Source organism: Carcharodon carcharias, chromosome 12 (assembly GCF_017639515.1).
Source record: "Carcharodon carcharias isolate sCarCar2 chromosome 12, sCarCar2.pri, whole genome shotgun sequence".
Classification (NCBI taxonomy): domain Eukaryota; kingdom Metazoa; phylum Chordata; class Chondrichthyes; order Lamniformes; family Lamnidae; genus Carcharodon; species Carcharodon carcharias.
In genome coordinates, this window is record NC_054478.1 from 122,259,361 (window position 1) to 122,279,641 (window position 20,281).

At 41.7% G+C, this 20,281-nt stretch overlaps 1 protein-coding gene across 1 annotated transcript in view; it reads right to left on the reverse strand.

Moving 5' to 3' along the window:
* The window catches only part of LOC121284766 (minichromosome maintenance complex component 3 associated protein), an 87,123-nt gene that overhangs the window by 53,126 nt on the left and 13,716 nt on the right, over nt 1-20,281 (reverse strand). Inside the window, exons 4-9 of the mRNA XM_041200349.1 lie at nt 16,797-16,938; nt 12,213-12,418; nt 11,031-11,170; nt 8,573-8,770; nt 4,468-4,736; nt 707-869 (exon numbers count right to left, since the gene is read on the reverse strand). Coding sequence (XP_041056283.1) covers nt 707-869; nt 4,468-4,736; nt 8,573-8,770; nt 11,031-11,170; nt 12,213-12,418; nt 16,797-16,938 — 1,118 coding nt within the window. The remainder of the gene's footprint in view (nt 1-706; nt 870-4,467; nt 4,737-8,572; nt 8,771-11,030; nt 11,171-12,212; nt 12,419-16,796; nt 16,939-20,281) is intronic.

Below are 20,281 nucleotides of genomic sequence, written 5' to 3' on the forward strand. Positions count from 1 at the left end.
CTTTAATAACAAGGCGACTTGCAAAAAAAAGCTTCAAAAGTTATTGCAGAACTAGTGGGACGAGTTCAATTTTCCAAATAAATGGCCAACTTTCACCAAAAGACAACAGAACATTCAGAAAGGTTTTCATTCTAGCTTCCCTAATGTTCAGCTGTTGAAGCAATTCAGTTCCTGAATCATGCAGTTCAGGGAGACTGGAAAAGATAACACAGGAAAATCTGTGACAAGAACAGTGATTGGGCACATTGGTTGTCCTTTGGGCTCCTTTTGAATGGGGACGGGGAGAATCAGAGTTCCTCTCTGATTGTTATCCAGCTGGAGAGCCTGTCGATGATGGGTGAGGACAGGAGCAAGCTCAAACATAGCAATAATGATTTACATTCTCAAATAAACAAATGACAGCAGTATCAGAGACATGCTGACACTTATGGAACCCAAATATAAGTTAGCACCTTCAGAAGAGGGGAACAAATGTGGAGAGAACTGAATTGGAAGGTAGAATAACGGTGGTGCTAGAGTGGGTAAAATCAGAGTTTTGCCCCAAATTTTATACTAAAGTTAAATAAGCAAAGAGAGGTCCGCACAATCATGGCCAACCACAAGACTAGTGACTCTTACAAAATTACTCAATTCCCTGCTTTCACAAAGAAGATAGTGTGATTCATAAGTTAATACATTTCTCAACTTGTCAAGTGATTGGATGTACCTGTTTGAAGTAACGATGCAATATGCAAGCATTAAGATATGAGGCTGCCCTGACGAGCTTGAAAAATCTCACAAAGTTGTTGTTGTTAAGAGCAGCGAAGGCCTGGACTGCCAACTTCACCTCTGGGGAGTTCCGGACAGTTGGACGGAACTGCTGAACTTCCCTGTAAAAGTACAGAGCATGAAAGCAGTAAATCAACAATTTTAAAAACACAAGTACACTGAGCCAACAGAGCTCAGTGCAGGAGGCTGCTGCCAATAACACTACATATCTATTTTTCCCCAATACAGTGCTTATTTTTCTTCTCAAAATGAGAATGGTTGCCAAAGAATCATCCTTGTATTTCATGGTACAGGAACAGAGATCTGGGGTTCATATACATAATTCTTTGAAGGTGGCAGGACAAGTTAACAAAGCTGTTATTTGTCATGTGACAGAGATGAGCATCTGACCACAGACCTACTTTATCAACAAGACTGCCCACTTCCACCTCTATCCCCACCCGCTCTGATCCTGCCTCAGCTCACCTGTTACTGAAATGTTCATCCATGGTTGTGACCTTTAGACCCGACTATTTCAATGTTTTCATGGTTGGTCTCCCACCTTCGTAAACCCAAACTCATCCAAGGCTCTGCTGCCTGCATCTTAGTCTGCGCCAAATCCAGTTCACCCTTCATCGCCAAGCTCACCAACCCATCCAGCCTCCTGCAGCTCAATAAGGCTTTGAGATCTCCAAACTCCTCTCATTCTGGCACTTTGCATATTCCAAATTTTTGTTACAATTAACAGCCATGCTTTCAGTTGATTCAGCCCCAAGCTCTGGAATCTCTTTTTACACCTTTGCACCTTCCTCTTATCTGAAGAAAGATGTTCTTGCTATAGAGGGAATGCAGCAAAGGTTTACCAGACTGATTCCGGGGATGGTGGGATTGACATATATGAGGAGAGGTTGAGTCGGTTAGGATTATATTCACTGGAGTTCAGAAGAATGAGGGGGGATCTCATAGAAACCTATAAAATTCTAACAGGACTAGACAGGGTAGATGCAGGAAGGATGTTCCCGATGGTGGCGGAGTCCAGAACCAGGGGTCACAGTCTGAAGATATGGGGTAGACCATTTAGGACTGAGATGAGGAGGAATTTCTTCACCCAGAGAGTGGTCAGCCTGTGGAATTTGCTACCACAGAAAGTAGTTGAGGCCAAAACATTGTATGTTTTCAAGAAGGAGTTATATATAGCTCTTGGGGTGAAAGGGATCAAAGGATATGGGGAGAAAGCGGGAGCAGGCTATTGAGTTGGATGATCAGCCATGATCATAATGAATGGCGGAGCAGACTCAAAGGACCGAATGGCCTACTCCTATGTTCTATTTTCTACGTTTCTATGTTTCTTCTCCTTTAAGATCTCCTAAAAACCTACCTCTTTGACAAGCCTTTTTGTCGTCTTTCCTCATCTCCTTATTTTGCTTGGTGTCAAATTCTGATTAATAACAATTCTATTAAGTGCCCTGGGATGTTTTGCAGTGTTAAAGGTGCTTTATAGATTCTAAACTGTAGTTTTTATTGTTGTAAAAAGGCAAAGAGGATTCTTGGCTTTCAAGCAGCAGCATCTTTATAAAACACTGGTTTAGCCCTCAGCTAGATTGTGTTCAATTCTGGGCATCATGCTTTAGGAAGGATGTCAAGACCTCAGAGATAGTGCAAAGGAGATTTATCAAAATATTACTAAGGATGAGAGTATTCAGTTATATGGAGAGATTAGTAAGGGTTGGGGCGGTTTTCCTTAGAGCAGAATAAGTTAAGGAGAGATTTGATAGAGGTTTTCAAAACTGAGGCTTTTGATAATCTCTCTACCTGTTCCATTTCCCTTGGTAGGAATGTCAGTAACTAAAGAACACATGAGCTTCTTTTGCTATTTAAAAACACTCAAAAGGGTGGCGGAAGCAAATTCAATAGTATCTTCCAGAAAGGAATTGGATAGGAAAAATTTGCAGGGCTATAGGGAAAAAGTGTGGGAGTGGGGACTAATTGAATAGCTCTTTCAAAGAACCAGTATGATGGGCCAAATGGCTTTCTTCAGTGTTCTATGATTTTATGATATAGGTTATGTGAAATAATGGCCCAAATGACTGAAAATGTTAAATTGATGCAGTAACTTCATAACCCATGCACTGAGCTGCAGATTGAGTAGAAAATACACAATATCTCAAAGATCATGAAGAGAAAACACAATGTAGGAGGCCCTTTGCCAAATCTAGATCGTTCTTCCAATAGATTCATGATTTCACCCTCCTACTCCCCGCCCTAGCCACAGCAATCAGTGGTCTCTTCAACGACCTTACCAAGTAATACCTAGGATTTTTATGGAGGTATATTCCAGACACCAGTCCATCAGCCCTGACACCACTTTGCATTTACATCCCTCAATATGATTAAACTTTAAGTCATACTGTAGATGAACATTTTCAATCCCAAATATCATAACTTTTCAAGGTTGCCTCTCATCTGCCACCTTTCAAATGGAAGTGTGCAAGTCAAATACCTTACAAACTCTAAGCACTGTCTGCCTTGCCCAGCACTGGCACAAGCCTATGTACAATGTGAATAAAATGTGTTGGAGAGAACTACAATTTTGCTACTTTAAGTATCAGCCATGACTCAGTGGTAGCACTCTCACTTGAATCAGATTTTCACTCCACCTCCAAAGGCTCAAGAGCACTTCCGAACAGTGCCATGGGGATGCAGCATTGTCAGAGGTACTGTCTCTAGGATGAGACATTAAACCAAGGCTAAACATTTGCCTAAGACAGTGACTAAACTTCCAAAACACTTGAATTGTTGTAAAGCATTGTGGGACAGCCAGAGGTTTATGAAAAAACTTTCCTCTATTATTCCTCCTAACTTGCAAACACTCCACCCCAGTGCTCAGAGAAGTTACTGCAACTCACTGATAAAACGTCTGGGCCAGGATTTTCCCATCGGCGATTTGGGGGGGGGGGGCCTGCTCGCCAACAGGAAAGTGATGTGGGATGACGTTGGGAGGAACCCCCGACGTCATCCCAGTCCATTTAAATGTTTACGAAGGCGGGCGGACAGCCAATTGAGGCCATTGACAGGATAATTAAGATCATTAAAAGACCCTGCCCATCCAACCTTAAGGCTGGCAGGCAGGCCAAGAGCCCCAGCGGGCTTCTGAAAAACCATGAAACCTCATCCACTGGCGGGATGAGATTTCATGTTCGTGTTTCAGTGCTTCTTATTAACATGTCCCATCTTGTGTGACATCACCACATGAGGGGGACATGCTAATAATGTTTTTATTTTTCTATATTTAGATTTTTTAACCTATTAATAGGCGCGAAAGAGCGCACTTTGACAGTTGGGGATTCCCTCCCCCCTCCCCAGCACAGGCCGCTGGATGGGCCTTAATTGGCCCACCCACTCAAAATGTCGGCGGGCCCCGTTTCGGCAGCGGGGTTCGGCTGCCCACTCGCCCACCAAGAGCAAAATTCTGCCCCTGGTATTTTGGAAATTAAATAATAGACAAGTCGGAGTTGAGAACCTTAAGAAGCTAATAGCACCCTTGTACATTTAGATACAGGAGGTCAAGTGAGGTGTGAGCTAGCCCACTTCCTCCTACACGCATCTTCACCATTGTAGAATCGAGGCTCAAACTATCTTGTATTTCAATTTAAGTCAAGGTTCATTGAGTAAGAGGAGGTGGGAGCCTGGTGCAATGCAAGTAAAATATTTCCCACTCACCGGAGAATGTCTCCCTCATTGAGATTGAGAAGAACATGGTAGCCCCGGAACTCTGCCTCATTCTCACAGTAGGTATCCTTGGTAGCCAAATCCTGGTACATCTCTTTCAGGCTTTGCAAGCACTTGGTTAGGTTTTCATCATTTATCTTGGCATCATAGGAGGACATTGGCTCCTCGCAGAGATGATGGCTGCAGTGGATATGGAATCGTGTGCACTTCTCAATGAGCACCACCGTCAGCTGATTACATAGATGCTGCTGAGTAATATCCTGGCAGAAGGGAAAGAAAACACAGTGTCTTTAGGAAGATACAGTTTCTGCTCTTGAAACTGGAGTAATGTTTGACATTTTGTAATAAAGAGTTCTAACGTGACAGTACTCCTCGTAGGGGTTCCTCTTTTCCCTCAGAGACCGTCCCCACACTCAAGTTCATGATACCAAATTCACAGGTGTATGGCTTGAACAGAATGACCAGAAAGACAAGTTTCTTGATAAATCACAATAGCTTTAGTGGATCACCCACAACCCTACAGTACAAAATCTAAAATATAAAACAACCTATTCCCAGTACCTGACACAAAGTTACCATGACTTGGTTAAAACTTACAAAAACACAGGCAAAACGCCATGCCCTGTCCTGAAACCTTAAGAAAAAAACCCTCAGACCAATATCACCAAGATATAGCTGAAACAAATTACAAGGTACCAGCAAAAAACACCAAGTTTTTGCAAACCTTCACAAAACCCTCAGACCAATATCACTACGATTTGGCTGAAACCTACAATCCCCAAGACAGCTGGTCTGTCCAGTGTTGACTGTAGGCCTGAATCAAGGTGACCAAACTCGAACCTTCTTCCAACTGCAGCCCAAATACTCAGGCGTGCTCTTTTACAATAATTTAACTCAGACATGTCACAACATATTTCTGTTGTTCCAATGTTCATTTAGTTGATTCCATGCAAAGTCCAGACAAATGTTATCAGCTCATGCTGGTTGAAACAATACAGGGGTTTCCATGGAAGATGTATTCAGACGAATATTACCAGTTCACATTGTATGAGCAATTCTCCTGCTGTTTGAGGTGGCACAGTAACAGCACCTGGCTCCAAAGTTAATGAGGATTTGAATGACCCTATTCCACTACCTGTGGTGGTTGAATGATTCCTTGAGTGTATTGTATTGATGATATATCCTTTATGCCATTGTATTGGGTAATCAAACTTCGTGATCACGTTAGTCAATGTCCAACGCCTTTTGATGAGTCACTGTGTTTTCACTGAAGTCTGAATTAACCCCTTGCTGCCCAGCCTTGTACTGCTGACTGCAGTTTATCTTTTTGAAATTTATAGTTACAATTGTGAGGTCAAAACATGTCCGTGGGTTTGAAATTATGTTTCATAAATTTCCCCAGTTATAGGGGATTTTGATCCTACATCCTAAGTACAGGTCTGTCACTGCACAACACTGGGAAGCAGTGCTAAAAGGTGCAGGTCTACCACTGTAAACAGACTTGAGCACCTTATCTAGATGGATTGTAAATTAAAGCATAAAAGGAAGGATGCACTGTATGAGGTGCCGTCTTTTGGATGAACTGTTAAACTGAAGCAAATGTACAAGATCTCATGTTAACAGCCAAGGAGAAGCAGGAAGCTTCTCTGATCAAAATGTATTCCTCAATAAACACCATTAATCACAGGTAGCTTAATGCATTAATTTGCTGTTTGTAATCACAAATAGTCTACAGATCAGTAATTACACTTCACCTGTTGGGATGTCTTCAAGATGTGAAAAAGTGATAAAAAAAGCACAAGATCTCACATTTCTTTAAACTCACCCTGCCCCTATCACTGACTAAAAACTGACTCTGACTAATTTAGTTAGCTGCATGCCTCAAGATATTGCTTTAAATATAAAGCATTGCACATGCTGTGTATACATTCTGTCACTTTTCTGCTAAATTTAAAAAAAAGTGGTGCTGGGCAATGGGTACACTTCTATCCTGTTCCAACAATATACTTCATCCCCCAACTAAGAAGTGGGCTCCAAAATTACTCACCTGACAATTTCCATTTTTCATTGTAGTTACCCTGTGGTCCTCTGAGTTGGAAGACAAATTTAATGTTGACCTAGGGACAATTGTGCCGTGGACTAATGCTGACTGGAACTGGATTGAGACAGCCAAACTCCGAAGTGCTTATTTTTGGGGCTAATTCACAGGTAACTAGCCCTGGGACTTAAACGGACAGCCACAGGATTACAAATACACTATTTTGATCTGCTATATTAGTGCACCTGCAAGCACCATGTATTTTTAGTCAGACTGGACTGTCAATTGGAAGCTGCAAATGCAAAGCATGTCAATTTGTGCTTTTATCATTTATCATTGGCTCATGTCTCACCCAACTTTCGCAACTAAATGTACAAGGATGTCATAAGGTTCTTAAGGGCCTCAACTCCAACATAACCATTATTCAATTTCCAAAATACCAGAAGTTGCATCAGTGAGTTCCAATGATCTGTGGTAACTCCTCTTGGTACTGGTAAGTTGCATTTACCTGTCACTAATGTGAACAACTTTCCTAATGTGAACATCACTGGCAAGGCCAGTATTTATTGCCCATCCCCAATTGCCCTTGAATTGAGTGGCCTGCCAGGTCAGTTCAGAGGGCAGTTGAGAGCCAAAAATACTGCAGATGCTGGAAATCTGAAATAAAAGCTGAAAATGCTGGAAAAATTCAGCAGGACTGATTGCATCTGTGGAGAGAGAAACAGAGTTAATGTTTTGAGTCTGTATGACCCTTCTTCAGAGCTACACCGAAGGTGTTGCGCAAAGTGGTCACCCAGTCTGCATTTGGTCTCCCCAAAGTAGAGGAGACTGCATTGGGAGCAGCGAATGCAGTAGACTAAATTGAAGGAGGTACAAGTGAAGCACTGCTGTACCTGAAAGGAGTGTTTGGGCTCTTACACGGTGAGGAAGGAGGAGGTAGAGGAGCAGGTGTTGCACCTTCTGCGATTCCATGGGAAGGTGTCATGGGAAGGGGATGAGGTGTTGGGAGCGATTGGGATAGACCAGGATGTCCCGGAGGTAATGGTCCTTACGGAATGCTACAGGGCAGTGAGAGGAAGATGTGTTTGGTGGTGGCATCATTCTGGAAATGACAAAGGATGATCCTTTGAACGTGGAGACAGGTGGGGTGAAAAGTGAGAACAAAGGGGGACCCTTTCATGGTTCTGGGAGAGAGGGGAAGGTGTGAGGACAGAGGCGCGGGAGATGGGTTGGACCTCGGTTGAAGAAGGAGGAAGACATGTCAGAAGCGCCGTTTTGGAAAATGGCATCATTGGAACAGATGCAACGGAGGCGAAGGAACTGAGAGAACGGGATGGAGCCCTTGAGGGAAGCAAGACGTGAGGAGCTGTAGTCAAGGTAGTTGTGGGAGTCGGTGGGCTTGTAATGAATATTAGTGGACAGTCTATCACCAGAAATGGAGACTGAGGGGTCAAGGAACGGAAGGGAAGTGTCGGAGATGGACCATGTGAAGGTGAGAGAGGGATGGAAATTGGAAGCAAAATTGATAAATTTTTCCAGATCCAGATGAGAGCATGAAGCAGCACTGAAACAGTTGTCGATGTACCAAAAAAGAGTTGTGGGAAGGGGGCTTGAGTAGGACTGGAACAAGAGATGTTCCACATACCCCATGAGACAGGCATAACTGGGACCCATGCAGGTCAACCAATGTGGGTCTGCAGTCACATGGAGGCCAGACTAGTAAGGATAGCAGATTTCTTTCCCTAAAAGACATTTTTTTTTTTGCATTCCCTAAAAGACATTAGTGAACCAGATGGGTTTTAATGATAATCAGTGATAGTTGTCATGATCATCATTAATGAGATTAGCTTCCTATTTCCAGGTTTATTAATTGAATTTAAATTCCACCAGCTGCCATGGTGGGATTTGAACCCATGTCCCAGAGCATTAGCCTGGGTCCTTGGATTATTAGTCCAGTCACATTACCACTATGTCACCATCTCCCTGCTCACCATTCTGCTCAGATGTTAAAGATACATTAAAGGTGTTATAAATAACAATTGGGCATTATTAATTCACCTTCCTCACTCCACGAGTTCTGTTCCATACAAAATCATACCAGTCCCGGTAATTGCCGTCACCCAGATCCATGATCTTAGTCACTAGATAATCCATGGTCATTTTCAGGACAGCGGCAGGTCGAAGTTCATGAGGTAAAGGTTCTTCCTGATCTGCTGATGACCTGCTATATTCTTTGATTGTAGCTTCATGGTTAACCTGTGGTGTGGCAAATATATCCATTGGTGCCAGTTTGTGATATAGTTCCCAATACTGAGTCACTGGAACTTGGGCAACACATCTGAGGGCTTACAAGACAGAGTTGAGGCAGGCTAATTCTGCAGTATATTTTAACAAGTGACCAGGAAAATTGCTGTGTAAAAACAGCTAATGATATACATGCCTAGAGCAAAAGCACCTGGGACATAGTTATGAGCAATTATGACCTATGTACAGGTCTGTATATAGCACCTTGCCATTGAAAGGGTCAAGGAACAGTGACTGAGCCAGTGCCTTCTTACAAGTTCAAAATAAAACTTTCTTGCTTTTAGATAAGGTTTGTCTTCAAATGGAGTATATTGTCCAGTGCAAAAACAAAACTACCTGGAAAAACTCAACAGGTCTGGCAGCATCTGCGGAGAAGAGCACATTAGTATATTTATATTGTCCAGTTCTGGGTACCAAATTTTAGCAAAGATGTGAAGGCATTGGACAGGGTGCAGAAAAGTTTCATGAGAATGGTTCAAGAGATGAGGAATTTCAGTTACTTCAATAGATTGGAGAAGCTGGAACTGTTTTCCTTGTAGGTGTAGGTAGAGAGGAGACTTGATGGAGGTATTCAAAATCATTAGGGTTCTGGATGGATTAGATAGGGAGAAACTGTTCCCAGTGGTGGAAATATCAAGAATCAGAAGGCAGAGATTCAAGATAATTGGCAAAAGAAGAAATGGCAACATGAAGAAACGCAGTGAGTGGCTTGGATTTGAAATGAGAGCGTGGAGGAAGATTCAATCATGGCTTTCAAAAGGAAAATGTGCAGGTCTATGGGGAAAATGCAGAGAGTGGCATTAGGTGAATTGCTCTTGCAGAGGGCCAGCATGGACACAACAGGTCAAATGGCCTCTTTATGTGTTGCAACCAGTCTCTAATTTTATGATTCTATGAAAACCTAATTTCTCCAAATGACAATGAACCAGAAGGGTAAAGAAGCAGAAAATGATGAAGAGGGTATCCAGCATGGAGGACTGGCTTCACACAGTGACTCCAACCGACTGGCTGAGAGATCCTTCTTCCATGAAAAGGAATCTAACTAGCCTCGCTCACCTCCCAGAAGTGGATTGAGCAACACATGGCTAAGTTACAGTGTACAGGAGAAGGGAAGAATGAAAAGGAAATATTTTAGATTGTGTTCTTCTTTATAATTTACTTCTCAAATCAATAAGATGCTTAAACATTGATTATCACTGACTTATTAAGCATACCGAAAATGAATAGTACTTAAACATACGGCTAAAGAATAATACTTACAAATGAACCTTACTGGCTTAGTTAAGGGACTCACGGTTCACAGCTCCAAGCTTAGTATTACAGATTGTTGAGACCTTATTGGTCCTAGGTATATGTACAAACATGACAATCCACATGATTAACTGCATAATGTAGAAACATAAATTTGACTTTAATTTCGTACCAGTCCACCCTTTGCTTCCATGAAAATTCCAATTAAAAAGCATGATGTATACCCAGATGTTTCTTCTGCAGAACCAATTACTTTTCTGTGCTTGCTACCAATTAATTAAAGTTCTCTTTATGAAATATGAATCACTATGCGCTTGCATGTCTTTAAATTAGAATTACAAAGTGACAAAAACAGGCCTTAAAGCAGTTTAGTGGTCACTGCAGCTAAATTGACCTGCTTAACAGGCAAGGGCTAATGGTTACTATTACCACAACAAAAGAGATTTCAATAACAGTACAATATTAGCAGACCTCAGAAACTGGATTTGTACACAATTTTCAATAACAAGACATTGCTAGAATAAAGATAAGAGCAATGGTTGCAAGCTCACTTGATCATTTGCTTCCTGCAGTGTGCATGGCAGTTGGCTTCCTGCAGTGTGCAGGGCAGTTGTCTCTATGATTAAATATCCGATTTTCTTAATAAAACTGTGATAATCCTTTCCTTACAAAAGGAAAGGAAACAGGAACTGTGAAACAATCAAGGCTTATGTTGCTCTCAATGTCAGTGAAGGAAAAGGGTGCTATGAAAGTCACATTCATTCCAGATAGTTCACCCCAGAACACAAAATTAAACCAAATAATTAGAATTCAAGTATGATTGGACAAAATCCATAGGCAGTTGGGATCAGATTTGTAAAAATGGAAACCAAAGCTGCCCAAATGAATACAGCTTGCATTATAAATGAACTTCAGAATGATCACCCTCATGGGTTAAGTAAATGGAGAATTTGAAACCAACCTTATCAGTGCCAGGTATTGTCTCAAAAGAGCTAAGTTGGTATCTTGTCTCCCTCATGTAACGCTCTTTCTCTGGACACATATCCAAACAGGTCCCCACCACAGCTTTAGCCTTCTCCAACTCAGTTCTTTTCACTCGTGCTATGGGCACAGAAGAATCAGATAAAAATAATATTTTTTGCTCTGCACATATGAATCATGCTCAATGCCAGCACTAGGAAATGACACTGTCCTTAAATGTTAATCACCATCTCAGGTTTTCTTTCAACTTAAATTCAATGAACACATTTTAACTCCTTCATTCACCCCCTCAAATCCTTTATTCATCTTCGCATGTTGCAACTCTTAATTAATTCCATCATGATGTTACTTTATTCTATTTGCATAAATAGCTAGCAAAACATCTCAAAAATGTCTCTTCAGTCTGGTAGTGACATGGAGAAGTTATTTGAAAAGTTCTTCACTTAATTTCCCATAAACTAGGCTTGAACAACAATGAATCAATTAAAAGGCCATCCTTAAACTACAACTTCGGTCATTGGTATTTATTGCAATAGTTTCCAAATGCTTCACTGCCAGCCAGGACAATGGGTGAAGGAAAACTACACTCCTCCCTCCAGCTACAACCAACCCATTCCCATTCAGCCTGAGGCCCCAGTACAATCTCTTCTTGACCCAAGAAGCATTCCTTCCTTCACACCCAGAAAAAGGCATGGTCATTTTCACAGCTATTAGGGTTCCAAGCCTAACAACAGATGAAGGTAAGAAAAAAAGTGTGCATGCGAGAGAGAGAGAAAATGCATGCCAAATATACAGAAAAACATAAGTATCAGAGGCAGAAGGAATAAGTGAATTGTAGAAGGGTGAGAAATGGTAAAAAAGCAAAAAGGAGACATCATGAAAGAGGGAATGAGGCAGAATGCAAAAAATGGAGACAAATTGAGCTACCTAGACAATGAAAAAAAAGTGTACAAGAGAAGGACAGAAAACAGAGGAACAGAGAGAAGAGAAAAAAGAAATTAAAGAATGGAAAAAGCACAAAGACAACAAATTAATTCACTGTCAACGGGCAGAAAATCTAGCTCTTGGACAAATCATTTTTATAATTCTATAGGCAATGCAATTGGAGATCAATTAGTACTTTAAAAATAATGAACTTCGCCAAGAAATGATGCATCATTACCTTGCCTCATTAGCTTGTCCCGCTGGTCAAGTACCCTGTATTTCTCCTCAGGAGTCATGGCAACTATGCCAATCAAATGATTGAGGGTAGAAGGTAGTGCCCCTGCACGTTCAGAAATTGACACCTGATCTTCCATACCCTGTGGATCCTGGGATTCATTCTCAGATTGCAGAGTCTTTGAAGAAGATGGTTTCTTAACTGGCGACCTGCAGAGCAAATCTAATGAACATCTGATTCTGTTTAAAACCCCAGTTCTTATCTTATTTCTCTCCTCACTTAGCCCCTCACATTCAATTTGTTCATAACAGAAAGGGATGGATCATGCAGCCTCACACAGTGCATCACTTATGAATGAACCCAACTACACAGTGTCACAGGATGCACAAACATCCAGGACTGACAAACTCACCCAGTGTCAGCCAGGATCCACACCTGTAACAGATCGACAAACTCACCCAATAACAGAACAAAAACAGAATTACCTGGAAAAACTCAGCAGGTCTGGCAGCATTGGCGGAGAAGAAAAGAGTTGACGTTTCGAGTCCTCATGACCCTTCAACAGAACTGGGTGGATCCAAGGAGAGGGGTGAAATATAAGCTGGTTTTGGTGGGGGGGGGGTGGTGGAGAGAAGTAGAGAAGTGGAGGGAGGCGGTGTGGTTGTAGGGACAAGCAAGCAGTGATAGGAGCAGATAATCAAAAGATGTCACAGCCAAAAGAACTCAGAGGTGTTAAAGTTGGTGATATTATCTAAACGAATGTGCTAATTAAGAATGGATGGTATGGCACTCAAGGTACAGCTCTGGTGGGGGTGGGGGTCATAAAAGATTTAAAAATAATGGAAATAGGTGGGAAAAGAAAAATCTATATAAATTATTGGAAAAAACAAAAGGAAGGGGGAAGAAACAGTAAGGGGGTGGGGATGGAGGAGGGAGTTCAAGATCTAAATTTGTTGAATTCAATACTCAGTCCGGAAGGCTGTAAAGTACCTAGTCGGAAGGTGAGGTGCTGTTCCTCCAGTTTGCGCTGGGCTTCACTGGAACAATGCAGCAAGCCAAGGACAGACATGTGGGCAAGAGAGCAGGGTGGAGTGTTAAAATGGCAAGCGACAGGGAGGTTTGGGTCATTCTTGCGGACAGACTGCAGGTGTTCTGCAAAGATGTCACCCAGTTTCCATTTGGTCTCTTTTGTTTTTTCTAATAATTTATATAGATTTTTCTTTTCCCACCTATTTCCATTATTTTTAAATCTTTTATGCCCCCCACCCCCACTAGAGCTATACCTTGAGTGCCGTACCATCCATTCTTAATTAGCACATTCATTTAGATAATATCACCAACTTCAACACCTCTGTGTTCTTTTGTTCTTTTGTCTGTCTCATCTTTTGATTATCTGCTCCTATCACCGCTTGCTTGCCCCTACAACCACACCACACCCCTCCACTTCTTTCCCCCGACCCAACCGCACCCCCCCCACCACCTTAAACCAGCTTATATTTCACCCCTCTCCTTGGATTCATCCAGTTCTGCTAAAGGGTCATGAGGACTCAAAACGTCAACTCTTTTCTTCTCTGCTGATGCTGCCATACCTGCTGAGTTTTTCCAGGTAATTCTGTTTTTGTTTTGGATTTCCAGCATCCGCAGTTTTTGTTTTTATCACCCAATAAGAGAGTCCATCCCATTGAAGCTAATCTTAAATAGAGTCAATGTATTTTGTGAATTGAAATTAAAACTTCATGAGCACAGTAAGCACAGGGTATGATAACAATAAGGCAAAGGAAAACTTGCTTATTGTTTCTTGCACAGAGCAATACTGAAAAACAATTCTCACTGGCCTTTAACACAGAGGTTAATAGAAAAACAAAATACTACAGATGTTGGAAATCTGAACTAAATACAGAAAACATAGGCAGCATCTGTGGAGAGAGAAATTGAGTTAACATTTCAGTTCTGTGACCTTTCATCAGAATGGGACAAGATTAATGCTGGTAATTTCTTTGCACAGGATCAGTACAGAAGATTCTCTTACTGTTCCGATGGCGATTAGGCAAAGCAGTTCTGGGACCCACAATTGGGTCCTTGAACGTTGTGTCATCTCCCAAATTTGTTCTAATCTTCCTCACGATCCCTTGTTTCAAACTCTTCATCAGATTTCTGCCAAGCAACAGTGCCAAAATGACTGTAACTCAAAGTCAGAATTTGTATCCCATGTGAGTGATCTTGGCAAACTATTCCAGCTACTCCTCTCTGCAACTTTTGACAGGGTCCAGGACACCAAATTCCTCCTGGGTTGTCTAGCCAAGTGGGATTGCCTTGGTTCCATATTAAACGTGGTGGGTATCCTATATCTAATATTGTCCACCAGAGTTTCTCGCATGACGCCAAATTGAGTGCCTTCTCAAAATCAATAAAGCACATGTACATTGGCTGCTTGTGTTCTTAGGCTTTGTGCATTATGATTCTAAAATTGGTGACTTGATTCCTCTTCTGCATCAAAATCCAGCTTACTCATCAGCAATCTCACTCTGTCTTTTTCCAGATCTGTTCCAGGATGATCCTGAGCAATTTTACTAGCATGGGAGATCAGAGTAATTCTTCTACAATTTGTGCACCATTTCAGGTCACTTTTCTTCAGAAGAGGGATAAAGGTAGAATCAGCCCAGCCCAGTCGCCTGCCTCCTGCACCACCACACATATTCCAGACATCCTGTCCACTATGGATTCTTCTCCCATCTTAAGTAATTCTGCCGATATATCGTCTGGTATTTAGCCTTATGGCTGGCCTTCTGACGAATAGCTTGCTGTACCTCAGCTCAAAGTGGAGGCAATTGTATGCATCCACTATCTCCCTCAGCCCTTCCGGTACCTGTAGAATCAACCTGTTTGTCCCAACATATAGGCTTACATGAGCAGCAGCTTCTTCCAGTTTACACTACAAAAGCGGAAGTCATAATTTTTAGCCCCTGATGTAAACTCCACACTCTTGCCACCAATTCCATCAAAGACCCGCCCACTTTCACCATTGTATCATCCATTGTAGCATTTTACTGAAACCCTGATCTGTGTCTCAATCACCTTCAGACCCAAAAATGTCAATGCTCTGGACATAAGAACAAGCAGGAGTAGACCACATGACCTGTCGAGCCTGCTCGGCCATTCAATATGATTATGGCCGATCTTTGACTTAAACTGTACTTTCCCATCCACTCCCCATATCCCTTATTACCATCCCCGATTCCGAGAGACAAAACATCTGTCTATTTCAGCCTTAAATATATTCAATGATTGGACATCCACAACCCTCAGAACTCCAAAGATTCACAACCCTTTGAGTGAAGAAATTTCTCATCTCAGTTCTAAACAATTACCCCCCTTAGCTAAGACTGTGCCCCCATGTTCTTGATTCCCCAGCCAGGGAAAAAACCTCAGTGTCTCCTGGTCAGCCTCATATCCTCCAAAGCTCAGTTCATCCGAAACTCTACTACCTGTATTCAGCCCCACATCAATAGTGCAACTTTACGGCCCCTCCCATCAGGGGGATTTTCCCATCCCGCCGAAATCAATGGACTTTTGAATGGCTTGCCACATTTTCTGGTCCCGCCCCAGTACACACCCCCCCCCCCCCCCCCCCCCCCCCCCCCCCGCCCCACACACACAGCCCAAAGACCTTAATTTTAAAATTTTGCAACCCCTTATCTAAATCTCTTCATGGTCACATCCTTACCAATCCCCAAAACCACGTCCAGCACCAAAACCCACTCCTTCCCTTAAATATTTGGATCCTCCAATTTTGACTTTTTCAAAATATACTTCTGAAGTACCTTGGGATGATTTCAACATTATAAGACTTTATACAAATGCCAATAGCTGAAGACAAATTATTGACGACTAGAAACTGGCTTTCCATTGTCCTTCAGAACTTTGTGAGGTTAATCTGAATAGGGAGGATTAACATGCCCGTGGCCAGATTTTATCCCAAGTCTCTGCCAGGTTAGCCACCTTCGCCCAAGGTGGCTATTGGAACCCAACAATTGGAACCAGCACACTTGTACCAGACAGAAGGAAGATCATGTAAACCTCTTGATCCAAACCTGCACCCAGCTGAAAAATTGTATGAGAACAGGCTCAGACTCAGTCATGATGGATTGTCAGTCAAATGCTCTGCTAAAACTTATCCTGTTTTACACATAATAACTAGGTGCTGCAGTGTGACTAGCATTTATGGAACCCTAACTGAGAAAGGAATCAATGGATTCATGTAGAAAGGTTAGGAGAATAAAAATTGCTAACAAAAGAAAGTAATAAAAAGTGGCTTACATGTTAAATTTGCTATCAGCAGTCCTCATTTTGGGTCACCATTCTATCATATCACTAAATGGTAATAAAATAAGATTTTTTCACTGTACACTGAGCTGTCATACAGACGGGCCTGCAGCTGCACAGCTACACCTACATGAAGTTGCACAAGTTCCAGATCTCCATAGCTATACTCTCAGCATCGTTAAAGGACCCTGAGAGAAATTCACTTTCCCCAGAGCTTCTAAAAGCAACACTAAGATTCTCAAGATGTGTGTAAGATGGCGTTACTTGTTCAAAGCATTTCCTGCAGAAGATCTTGCTGTTGGATTGCGGAGAGGTGAGTGCTCCAAGTCAGCTTTATCCTTGCTGCGTTTCTCTTCATCTCCTTTTGGTACATCCACTTCTTCCCGAGAAGACTTCTTCCCAGGACCTGGAGATGCAGGGCAGAAGGAGGGAAAAAGAACAAAGTTCATAATAACAATATGAGGCATCAGTAGAACTGTCAATACCCAAGTTTTATTGAGTCATTCCCATTCAACAGGCTGGTCGGAACCAAGCATCTGGTTAAACTGCAGTCCTGCTGCACTCCTATAGTCAAATAGCCATGCTGATTGCAGAAAAAAAATGTGTAACAGGGCACCACTATAGAATTCATTGAAACAGACAATCCAGTGGGCCCAGGAGTAGCCAGAGTTCCTCCATGCCGCACTGGAGTAAAACAATGCTCTGAACTCCCAGTATTAGCCAGGCCACCAATGAGGGAAGCTAATCAAGACTAGTATCAGAAGTGACCTAAGGCCAAACTTACTTTTATTTTTTCATGGGATGTGGGCATCACTGGCCTGGCTGGCATTGGTTTCCCATCCTTAATTGCCCTTGGTGGTGGTGAGCTGCCTTCTTGAAATGCTGCAGTCCATTTGATGCAGGTACACCTACTGTGCTGTTAGGAAGCTGTTCCAGCATTTTGATCCAGCAACAGTGAAGGAACAGCATTATGGTTCCAAGTCAGGACGGTGTGTGGTTTGGAAGGGAGCTTGCAAGCAATGGTGTTCCCATGCATCTGCTGCCCTTGCCCTTCTTGGTGGTAGAGATCATAGCTTTGGAAGCGCTGTCAAAGGAGGCTTGGCAAGTTGCTCATATTTATCACTCGACAAACACTAAAGTTCCTCATTACCATCTCAGACTGCTTTTACATCACATACCACACCAGCTCTGGACACATGGTTCTCACAAAACATGCAAAAGTGACCTTGTCTTGGTGATATGCATGAAAAGTGCTACAAAGGATGCACCTTTTTCATTCATATTGTTACAGAGGTGTGTTGATTTCAAATATTAAATTTCAATTTCGCCTGCTGGACTCACATATGGAACTGTTTAAAAAAAGGCAGTTTCAACCATTAAAAAAAGACATTGACTTAAGATGGTTGCCACAGGTCACCTGATGTTTGGGACTGCAAGCTGGCCAAGCTTCTGGAAGTTTCCAAAAGTGGCTTATAATGAACATGTCTAGACCATATCCTTGTAGAATGTTGTACCTGCCCTTGTCAGGACTTACCTAAAAACATCCTGGACAATAATGCCTCAGATTTTCTGTCTCCAGGGTGCCAGGTAACAAAGGAGAACTCACAAAACCAATTATGCACAAAGATAGAGCTAAGGACCACACTCTGCCTCTATGTAAGCCAATGGTTTGACCATGGGAGGTGAAAACTCCTTTGTTAACTTGAATAAACTATCGATTGCTTTCCACCGCATTTCAATGGCCGGTCAGCATATGACCAAAATTCTGATTTTTGAAAGACTATTATTATAAAACCCTGCTGGCTTTGAGGCAATCTAGTGAAGGAACATCTGAAGGCAGCAAAAAAGATGTATGCCTGTTTCTCTCTTTGAACTGAACTGAACCCTGCCTGCTTATACCATACTGTGGACAGCAAACAGAAATTCTAAAGAAGACTTCAAATTCCAAAGTAGCGTTTCCAAGAAAAAACCAAGGACCAATGCTTTAAGAGCTGCCTGAGTCATGAACAACTGCGAAGGACCCATAACCAGTGAACTCTTTACATCTTTGCCTTTTATTGTTGAACCTCAATTTGATCAAAAGACAACTTCCTCTACTCTGTAACTCGTATTTTTGCTTGTGCGTGCGCATGCGTTGCAACAGTGCATTTAACTTTCTTAAAATTTTATAGCTTTACCTGGGTAGGTTTTTTGCACAGCAAAAACTAACCCCTTTCATGTTTAATTTAAGAAAGCCTGTCTGATTGAGTTCTTTGCAATCAGCACACAAACCATTAAGTACATACACTGAATTGACACATTCATCCTTATAAATTTTTTTAAAGCCCTGTTACAAAAAACTGAGGCGTTAGAGAAAAAGGGCGAGTCCTTGCACCCGTTGTCACCTGGTCGTAATAATGTTAATCACTCAAATTTAGAATTGACCTAATTTTAGAAAATAAAAGTGGAGCAGAAATGCCCCTGCATGATACTGAATGAATTAATGATGTTTCATTAGGAATAGGTTAGAGGTAACAACGCCAGCAGCTGGCAAGATTCATAACAAGTTAGTTGAATTGATGGCACAAAAAGAAATCAATGGGTGCAATCTGATAACAATCACAAAGACATGGTTGCAAGGTGACCAAGACTGAGAACTCAGGAGCACTTAACATTGAGGGAGGAAAAGCAGAAAGGAAAAGGAGGTGGGGTAGGTCTGTTAATACAAGATAAGATCAGGGCAATAGTGAGAAATGACCTTGGCTTGGAAGGTCAAGCTGTAAAATCAATTTGGGTACAGATAAGAAATAGCAAGGGAAAACATGTTACAGGTAGGGGTAGTCTAAAAGCTTGCTAACCGTAAGATAGAGTATAAATCAAGTAAGAAAGGTACTGGTATAATTGTGGACAATTTTTATCTTCATATGGATTGAACAAATCAAATTGGCAAAGATAGTCTCGAGGACAAGCTCAGAGATACAGAACAACATCTTAGAACAATATGTTGTGGAACCAACCAAGGAATAGGCTATCTTACACCTGGTAATTGTTAATAGGATCTAAGCTGGTTGGTGAAGGATAAACCAAGACACAAAGCTTTTCTCTATTGAGAGTTTATTGACTTGTTCAGTCTCACAATTCTCCTCCCACACAACCGAGTCTCCCAACTATCCCCTGTTTATTTGTGCTCAAAGACAGTTACCCATTATCTCTTTCTCTTAACCTTAACGATGTAATTGACATGACATTAAAAGTAATATGTAATGAGACAGAATGAATTAATTATTTCATAGTAAAGAATGATCCTAACATGACAGAATTTCATGCTGGCTTGAGGGTGAAAAATTTGGGTCTGAAACTAGAGTGTTAAATTTAAATAAAGGCAATTATAAAGCTAAGACGACAGAGTTGGCTAAAGTGGGCAGGGAAAACAGAGAAGTGGCTACAGAGAGGGTGGATGCATTGGTTGTAATCTTCCAAAGTTTCCCAGATTCTGGAAAGATCCCGACAGATTGGAAAACTGCAAATCAAGAAAGGAGGGACACAGAAAGAAAGTTGCTATAGGCCAGTTACCTAACATCTGTCATTGGGAAATGCTGGAATCTATTATTAAGGAAGTAATGGTGAAACAAATTGAGATTATCTACATTGGTGGGAAGAATGCTACGATACACAAATACCAGGTTGTTATTGTACATGAAACACAAAAAGTTAGCATGTGGACACAGCAAGTAATTAGGAAGCCAAATGAAATGTTGGCCTTTATTGCA